Below are 10,000 nucleotides of genomic sequence, written 5' to 3' on the forward strand. Positions count from 1 at the left end.
TGATGTGGCATGATGGTGTTGTGTGGCCAGTTCAGCCTGTGGCATCCTTCATAGTGCTCTGTGGTTTGCTGTGTAATACAGTGTGACACTGTATGGTATGCTCTGTGTGTGGAGGTAGGGTAGCCTACTGAAATGCCATTTTACTTTTCATTCTTTCTGGGCCAAAGATGCAATTTAAAATACTTTATGCTAAGAGCTGCTTAATAAACGTATAGGCAGGCCAATTTAGCAAATATTTTTTGTGCATATATTTGAAAATCTGATTTTAAAAAGTCAGTGCCTCACTAGCGACAAACCCCACCGCACGTCACTGATGTCCACCATCCTTAAACTCGACTTGGAAACACAAATAGTCATATGTAGCGTGCATTTAAACTCTGAACTGCACACATTCATTTATTTCTCCACCATGTGACAAATAAATCTACTGAACTGAACTGAACTGAACATTCCCCCACCAGCAGCCATCCTGATGAAACCCACATACATCCGCCATCCATACAGCAGACGTGGCCAAAGTGAAGTTAGAGGTACATTTTATGGTGTAAGTACAACACTAGCACATGATATTATTTTACATAGCGGTTACAACAGTTATTCCATTACACCTAATGAGGTGGCTAGACATTGTTGTTACAGAAAAAAAAACTAAAAAGAAAACCTCCAGCCAGGAGAATCGCAGGAATTCCCCTAAATAATAATACATTTTATTTGGAAGCATCTTTCTAAACACTAAAGTTCACTGTACAGCCTAAGAACATCAGTAAGAGCAGACAGAAAAGCAAAAAGGTCACGAAAATAATCCAAAGTCCAAAATGTGGTCCCCGCTGAAAAAGTTTGGGAACCACTGGACTATGGGGATCTGTCCCCTGTTCTGCCTTGCCTACAGAGTTTGTGTGAAGGCCAACCATTGTACAGAATGGGAATGAGAAGCCGAGGGTGAGCAAAGTCATCAGACAGTGGAGAAATATTCAAATAATCTGTACGTCCTCACATTTGATGGACTTGAGGGAAATCAAAGTTATACATTCAAAGGAAAGAGATTGCGGGGGCTGGGGAGCATGAAAAGAACCTGGCTAAGTAGTAATCCAGGTTAAATTAACCTTGAGGTAGTAGTAGTAGGGCAGTCATGGGTGAGCGGTTAGGGCGTCAGACTTGCATCCCAGAGGTTGCCGGTTCGACTCCCGACCCGCCAGGTTGGTGGGGGGAGTAATCAACCAGTGCTCTCCCCCATCCTCCTCCATGACTGAGGTACCCTGATCATGGTACCGTCCCACCGCACTGCTCCCCATGGGGCGCCACTGAGGGCTGCCCCCTTGCACGGGTGAGGCATAAATGCAATTTCGTTGTGTGCAGTGTGCAGTGTTCACTTGTGTGCTGTGGAGTGCTGTGTCACAATGACAATGGGAGTTGGAGTTTCCCAGTGGGCTTTCACTTTCACTTAGTACATCACCTAATCCAAGACCCTGGAGTCCTTGTTTTCTTCACTAACTGACACCTGTGGGCTATATATAAGCAGATCTACCACCTCTTGTAGGTTAACTTATTCAGGTTTATCACTTAGCCGTGTTCTTGGAATACTCCCCTTGGTCTTTTTCAGGTAGCCTGCTGTAAAACATGTTTTCAGTGACTTGTGGACAAGGGATTCCCAGAAATCTATATGCACTTTAGTGGCAGAACATTTTTGTGTTATTTTTGAAAGAGTCTGAGAATGTCTGAGAAAAGTCTGAGAATGTGTGCACAGTAGCACAGATGCTGGACCAAACAGAAGATAACTGAAGGTCCACAACACTGTTCAGCACCAAGGCGCTATTAAGCTTTGTTTGGAAACATAAACAGTGTTGCAGACCTTTATCATTTCCCAACATATTTCAAGGAGCATTCACAATGCTCTGTCTATTGTGGGTTATTGTGGTCTTTGCATTTTGTGGCTGAAGTACAACAGCAAAATGGTATTGATAATAATAATAAAAAAGAAATAAATGAATAAAACTGATAATAATGATAACTACCTTGTAGCTGAGGTACACCAGCAACATGGTCTCTGAAAAGCTGATGAAGGCTACCAACACCTGAAAATTAGAAGGAGAGCAGTCAGACACACGCACACATATACACACGTATGTACGCACGCACGCACGCACACACACCAGAGTTAAGACACAATGGGCTTTGGGCTGAAGAAAGTTGAAGGAAGAGGCAGATAAGAAAAAAGAGATAAGAGAGAGAGGGAGAGAGAGAGAGACAGAGAGAGAGAGAGAGAGAGAGAGAGAGAGAGGGAGGGGGGGGGTACAAGATAGAGCCAAGACAGACACATCTAGTTTCACAAAGCCCTCGCAAAAACTCTACACTCTCCCATTATGACACAGCTCATTGAACACTGATAGATGGACAGCAGAACAAAGACGACAGGACAGAGAGAGAGAGAGAGAGAGAGAGAGAGAGAGAGAGAGAGAGAGAGAGAGAGAGAGCGAGAGCGAGTACAAGAAGAAATAGAAAAAGAAAAAGAAAGTGTGATAGTGTGATGTCATTTTAAAGAGTGACAGACAAGTAAAGGACACTGGTGAAGAAGAGGGTTGTTTTAATATAAAAAGCATGAAAGGGGAGAGAAGCTACTATATGAAGAGCATGAAAGGGGAGAGAGGCTTCTTCTCACCTGCAGCGCCCAGAGGGGCAGAGGTCGGTTCACCCAAATGATGAGAGACCTGAGAAGAGAGGCGCACACACACACACACACACACACACACACACACACACACACACACACACACACACACACACACACACACACACACACACACACACACACACACACACACACACACACACACACACACACACACACACACACACACACACACACACACACACACACCTTGTATGCTCATTTGACAATACAGAGCATGTAATAGCCAAGCAAGCTACCTCCCTCTGAGCCAGCCAATGACAGAAAGAGTCGATTGCATCTCTGTAATGATACATTGTGGAAAATATCTAAAAACAATCAATCAACAATCTGAGAAAAAAAAACTATTGATTCCTTTGTTGTAGATTTGAAATTGAGTTTCTGGTCTGCAGCTGGGGGGGTGACCCCCCCGGCCAGAGAGGAGTGAGGACCTGCAGTCAGATGAAGTGCGTGCTGTCCGAAACGTTACATATTAAAGGGGTATGCCACTATTTTGGGGCTTAATACAGTTAAAATCGTTGGCTGGGGTTTATAAAGGTGGTAAAGTGTCTTATCTTTCATGTTAAGCGTTGTCTTGCTTTAAGACAAGTTAAAAGAGGGAATATGTCGCTAAGCTAGTGAAAGTCAATGGATCCATGTAGCATTGTAGCATGCTACATGGATCCATTGACTTTCACTAGTTTAGCGACATGCTCCCTCTTTTAACTTGTCTTAAAGCAAGACAACGCTTAACATGAAAAATAAGACACTTTACCACCTTTATAAACCCCAACCAACGATTTTAACTGTATTAAGCCCCAAAATAGTGGCATACCCCTTTAAGAGAAACAGGAGCTTGGTGTGGTGGACTTGATGTTCAGTGGTGGCCATGAAGGCATGGTGTTCAAAGCCAACCCCCTGAGGTGGCCCCAGCCCGCTGCCTGCCTTTTGATCTCCTCTTTAGGAGCCAGACAGACTGACTGACAGACAGACAGACGAAAACAAAGGCAATATCTGTACTGTATGCACCTTTGTCTACCTTCCCCTCTCCTCCTCACCAACTCTCCTCAACTCTCTGTACTTCTGTTCTTTTTTTCTATTTCTGTTATTCACTGTTATTGACCACCTGGCAATATCTACCTCTACCTACCTACCCTGCCCCTAATATATCTCTCTCCAAACCCTTCTCTACTGTTCATATTTTTCTTCATATCTCTCTATTTCTCTGTCTGACGTGTACTCCTCTCGCCCTCTCATTCCTCTCCAACTCCCCTCTTCCCCTTTTAGATTTCTGCTTATTTTTTTCTGTTTGTCTGTTCGTCTCTTGCACCACTCCGTCTCATCTTCTCCCTGTACTGCCCCCCCCCCCCAGCCTTTATACAGTATGTGGGTTCATTTTTAAAAACATTGTTCTGTTTCTCCCTTGTGCCATTTGCCAATATATACCTCTGTATCCAACCCCCAAACCCCCTCTCTCTCCTCCCTTTATATTTCAGTTCATATTTCTCTGTTTCTCTCTGTTGTGCCACCTGCCTCTGTCATCTCACTGTGTGACTCAAGGTTTGACCCCCGAATGCCAATAAATCAATCGGCTTGATCGGCACGAGGGGAATCTCAGGCTGGCTAATGAAATCCCTTGACCTGCCTGTCTCCCCCTAAATAGCCCACTTCATTACTGCACGGCCCAGTATCCGCGTTAATGATGAGTTGTTTCATGCAGCCAAGTAGACTACTGTGGGAGAGGAAAAAGAAGAGAGGAGCAGGGGAGAGGAGGAGAGGAGGAGAGGAGGAGAGGAGAGGAGGAGGAGGGAGCATGTGCATGTACTGTATGTATGATCGCTAAAGATCTGAGCGCTCATTCCTCAGCGGGATGAGGGACTCCAAGTGGTATTGATCCAAGCAGTGGTCTAAGATCATTACAGCAGGCTGCCATAGGGGTGTGCCTCTAGTACACACACACTGCTGTGGGCCTCAACCACCAGAAAGAGCCCGCGGCAAAACATAGCATGTAGTATGTGTCATGTTTTTAAAGACAAGAAGTTAGCTGAGAATGTCTCATTTATTATTTAGTGTTGATGTAGACTCAAGTTATTAACATCAGTGGTTTGATATAATCGATGCACACTTCTATCCACATCTATCCATATATCCACAAATTACTATATCAATATGGTAGCAGTGTTGGTTAAAAAAATGCTAAAAATAGTTCAAATAATGACGTTATACCGCCAAGCTACTGCCTGGTAAAAAACAGAACAGAAGACATCATTAATGTTGTGATGTGGACATAAGAGGGAAAGGAAGGAGACTCACCAGTCAAACTGGCTCCTGTTATGTGATGAGGCATTTTGTTTGAGAAATCCAGCGCTAAGAAAATAAAAACACAAACACAACAGCGTACAATATTAGGCAGGAAGAAAGCAGCTGCCAAGTCTTTGTAGAGTAGTCATATTTATCCTCGAGCCAAAACCAACAGATGGCCCGCTTCACCCATTCAAATGAGTTACAATTTCTGCAAGAAATGGAGGTTCATCAGAGTAGCTCGGTTATGCCAAATTAATTTTCATCAGGACAAGAGTTAATCAAGCTTATAGCCTCATGCACACCGTTCCACCAGTGAATTGAAAAGTTAACTACCATAGTAATTCGCTACTTTTACGTAACACAGAGCCTTTAGCAATGCACTACGACTTAGTCATTGGCATTCTGGTAATAGCAAATTTGTAACGCTGTGTCTGAACAGGTTATTTAAAATCTCTGATATACGAAACACAAGGCCTCCAAATATGTCCAAATATGTAGGAAGATGTATCAAGTCTGGTTGTGTATCCAACTTCCACAATTAGGAACAGTAGGCATAAAGCTTGAGACCTTGGACACTAAATAGAAATGTCACATCAAAATTGAGATTTTCACATCTAAGTAGCTCCGGTGAACCTTCCTTTCTTGCTTCAGTTAGTCCTCTCCCATTGATGGACCAAAGATAGAGCATTTTAGGAGTCCAAAGGAAATCCTGAGTTTCTACATCGAACTACAATGTCCATTAGATGCAGCCTGTAGTTACTATTATTGACCTGGAATTCATTAGCACTTTGCCACCAAAAGCCCCCCAGTGGGCAGATCAAAGGACTGGCAGGTGGCCTCCACTCCTGACTGGAGAGGTGTACTTAGAGCGCCTGGTACTTTACTGTCATTTATTTATTCATTATTTCCTATATTTCCTATATCCCTCCACTCCCTATCTCAGTCCATGGAATGAGCAACGCACCTAGCCCCACACTGCTCCAGGGTCTGTAATACCCGGGACACATGGAGACGAAACGAGGGAAGCAAGAAGAGGCGAAATTCAGTGTTCCATTCTGACAGCTCAACCATCATCAGGTCGTCACAGCGAATCAAATACAACAAAACATTTTTTGTTGGTGACTTGATTGGCCACCACACGCGAAATTCCCTCCACATTTGCATAATATTAAGAGAATTTCGCTTCGCTTTTGTTAGCTTGCCTACACCTCCCTCTTAGGAATGAATGGCGAAGTTCGCTTCTCTTGGCCAAATTTGCTAAAAACTAATACCCTGTACTTAAAATAACTATAAGTCACTTTGGAGAAAAAAATGGCAGCTAAGGGTAATGTAATATATTTATTTGTTTGCTTATTTATGTGTTACCTTTATTTAAACAGGGAAGAAAATCTTCAGTGAGATATGGTATCTCTTTTACAGGTGACCCCTGGCCAAGGTATTAGCTCACAACTCACAGTATTAGAACAGATTACATTACATTTCAATACATTTATCAGATGCTCTTGACTTACGAAAAAGGCACAATAAGAGAACATGCAATGTATGGGGAAAATGTGGAGAACATATGTATAATAAGTTTCATTCAGCTGGGTACGGTACATTTTGCTATGAAGGGAAACATTCTACTAATAATCTATCTAAAACTAATAATACTATTCTATAATACTAAACTATCTAATAATACTACGTATTCTATAATGCTAACATACTATCTATCTATTACTCATACTTGTCCTTAGCTCCCCTGTTATTCAACTGTGGCCATGCCTGTCTCAGGATGCAAGTGAATATCCTGATTTCCGGATGTTCGTTCAGCAGTAATGGGCAGCAGGGCCCACACTTGTGCATGTGTTATCACACTCAACCCAGATGGATGAAGCTGTTTGGTATTCATATCTGACCATCCATATCCTCACCTCAACTCACCTCACCATTTCATCCCTACTTCTTTTTATCTCTCCCTTCCTCCCTCTCTCTCTTTCCCTTCCTCTCTCTATTTCCTTTCCACCCTTCTTCCTGGCTATCCTTCATCCCTCTCTTTCTCCCTTCCTCTCTGTTCCCACCACCTCCCTTTTTCCTCTGACAATCCATATCCTCACCTCATCTAGCCCTTTCATCCCTACTTCATTCCCTGTATCTCTCCTTTCTGTCCTTCCCTCTCTCTTTTTCCATTCCTCTCGTCATTGAAACCCATCCAGCCTCCCTCGCTCTCTGTCTCTCTTTCTCCCTCTTTTCCTTTCTCCTGCTCTCTCTTTCCCTTCCTCTCCATCTCCCACCCTCCCCCTCTCTCTCTTCCCCATCCTCCCTCATTCCCATCCTCAGTCCTCTGGCCCCCTTCATCCCTCTACAGTGTACTCCTCTGCTCACTTGCTCACTGTCCGCTCCTCCGTCTCTGTTTCTCTCTTGTCTCCCTCCCTCTCTGTCTCCCTCCCTCTCTCTTTTCCTCTGACCATCCGTTTGCTCACCGCTCCTCTGCATCTGTCTTATGGGTTGTCCAGGAGAACCCGCTTTACCTCTCTCCCTCCCTCTATTTCCCTTCCTCAATACCCCCCCCTCTCTACCTCTCTCCCTCTCTCTCTCTCTCTCTCTCTCTCTCTCTCTCTCTCTCTCTCTCTCTCTCTCTCTCTCTCTCTCTCTCTCTCACTCAGAGGTGACCAAAGTAAATGAATGGTGTAAGTACAACATCGGCACATACTATTACATAGTGGGTTAGTACCAATTATTCCATTGTACGTAATGAGTTGGCTAGATGTTGTTAATGAGAAAAATCAAAAAAGAAAACCCCCAGATTTGATCCCAACCAGCGCGGAATCAAGTAGGCCTACATAAATCTATAGCAACTGCAGAACAGCTACTCAGTGAAGTTGTTGGAAGGAAACTATGGCATGTTTTTTTTTTACTTCTAGTTTTACTTTGGCCATCTCTGGTTGACTCACCGCTCCTCCGAGTCTGTTTCTCGCAGGTCGTCCAGGAGAACCTGCTTACCATTCCTCTCTCTCTCCCTCCCTCCGTCTCTCTATTTCCCTTCTTCTATCCCTCCATCCCTCTCTCTTTTCTTCTGCTCATCAGTTTACTCACCGCTCCTCCGTGTCTGTTTCTCGTGGGTCGTCCAGGAGAACTCGCAGGATGTAGAGCAGGCAGCTCAGCACCTTCAGGAAGAAGTTGAAGAGCCGCACTCTTAAACCTGCAGAGGAGAGGGATGAAGAAGGAGGAGAGGAGAGGAGAGGATAGGATAGGAGAGGAGAGGAGAGGAGAGGACAGGACAGGACAGGACAGGAGAGGACAGGAGAGGACAGGAGAGAGGGGGACAGAAGAGAAGAGAAGAGAAGAGAAGAGGAGAGGAGAGGAGAGGAGAGGAGAGGAGAGGAGAAGAGAGGAGAGGAGAGAAGAGAAGAGAAGAGAAGAGAAGAGAAGAGAAGAGAAGAGAAGAGAAGAGAAGAGAAGAGAAGAGAAGAGAAGAGAACAGTAGAGGAGAGATGGATGAGAAGAGACGAGAAGAGAGGAGCAGGGAAGAGAAGAGAAAAGAAAGAAAAAGAAAAAAGAAAAGAAAAGAAAAGAGTAGGTGTGTAGGAAAAATGAGAGAACAGAATAGCAGAGACGAGAGTAGAGGAGAGGAGAAGAAAAGAGAGGAAAGTCTTAATAGAGCCTTGACCATTATTTGGCCTACATGTAAGGGCAAACTTAATGATAAAACCGCACAGCTGCAGTCACACTCACAGAACTACAGCAAAGCAAAGATTATGAGATTATGGGGGCACAATGAGCACAATGAGCTCACATCACCCACACATCACAGAGGCGGCGGACATAATCACAGCACGGAGACCAACGGCCTATTGTGTCTAGACTACATCCCCCACAATGCACCTGATGAAATAGCCAGCAAGACAGGAAATGACCAACACAACACGACAGAACACAACACAACACATCAAGAGTCGATGATAACAAAATACTGTCTGTCGACAACCCATTTTTTGACTCAGAAGATGAAACAGACAGACACACAGATGTACAAGTACACACCAAGTATACAGACACCACAGACTAACAACAACCAACAAGACAAAAACAACTCACTGGATCTTTGGTTTTTGATGAAGAACAGCTTGAGGCGCTCCTTGAACGTGTTCTCATTGACATAAAACTCTACCTGCACTCTGGGAGAGGGATGAGACGGGCGGCAGGCGGAGCGAGACGTGACACCAGATGAAAGAGATGTGGGGCCAAAAGAAAAAAAAAAGAACAAGAAGAAAATAGAAAAAATAAAAAATAAAAGCCAACCAAATCCACCAGAGAACCACAGAAATGAATGTAGTGTATATGAGAAAGGGGAACAAAAAAAGAAATTACGAATGCAACAAAGAGTGAAATAGGGAAGAAAATCAGAAAAGTGGGGAGAGAGAGATTGTGTCTGTTATTATAATGATTACAGGGCTAGCCATAAATAGGACACTAAATAATCAGGCCTGTGTGTGTGTGTGTGTGTGTGTGTGTGTGTGTGTGTGTGTGTGTGTGTGTGTGTGTGTGTGTGTGTGTGTGTGTGTGTGTGTGTGTGTGTGTGTGTGTGTGTGTGTGTGTGTGTTTGTCTGGCTATTAGTGTGTGTGCAATTAGGTGTTTATGTGTGTGTATTAATGTTCCTGTGTACCTGTTAACAACCAATGTGTGTGTGTGTGTGTGTGTGTGTGTGTGTGTGTGTGTGTGTGTGTGTGTGTGTGTGTGTGTGTGTGTGTGTGTGTGTGTGTGTGTGTGTGTGTGTGTGTGTGTGTGTGTGTGTTAGTTTGTGCATCAATGTGTTTGTATGTCTGTGTTTGTATGTCTGTATGTACATATTCATCAACATCAACTAATATGTCGGTGTGTGTGTGTGTGTGTGTGTGTGTGTGTGTGTGTGTGTGTGTGTGTGTGTGTGTGTGTGTGTGTGTGTGTGTGTGTGTGTGTGTGTGTGTGTGTGTGTGTGTGTGTGTGTGTGTGTGTGCATTTGTGTTTATTAATGTGTGGTGTGTATTAGTTTGCACATGTGTGCGGGT

General features: G+C 43.9%; 1 protein-coding gene across 1 annotated transcript in view; it reads right to left on the reverse strand.

Annotated features, from left to right (window-relative positions):
• kcnt2b (potassium sodium-activated channel subfamily T member 2b) overlaps positions 1-10,000 on the reverse strand; it is a 124,625-nt gene that overhangs the window by 79,438 nt on the left and 35,187 nt on the right. Inside the window, exons 2-6 of the mRNA XM_063220083.1 lie at positions 9,050-9,129; positions 8,048-8,153; positions 4,979-5,032; positions 2,657-2,705; positions 2,013-2,072 (exon numbers count right to left, since the gene is read on the reverse strand). Of these exons, the coding sequence (XP_063076153.1) occupies positions 2,013-2,072; positions 2,657-2,705; positions 4,979-5,032; positions 8,048-8,153; positions 9,050-9,129 (349 nt within the window). The remainder of the gene's footprint in view (positions 1-2,012; positions 2,073-2,656; positions 2,706-4,978; positions 5,033-8,047; positions 8,154-9,049; positions 9,130-10,000) is intronic.

The sequence above is a fragment of the Engraulis encrasicolus genome, chromosome 2 (assembly GCF_034702125.1).
Source record: "Engraulis encrasicolus isolate BLACKSEA-1 chromosome 2, IST_EnEncr_1.0, whole genome shotgun sequence".
Lineage (NCBI taxonomy): Eukaryota > Metazoa > Chordata > Actinopteri > Clupeiformes > Engraulidae > Engraulis > Engraulis encrasicolus.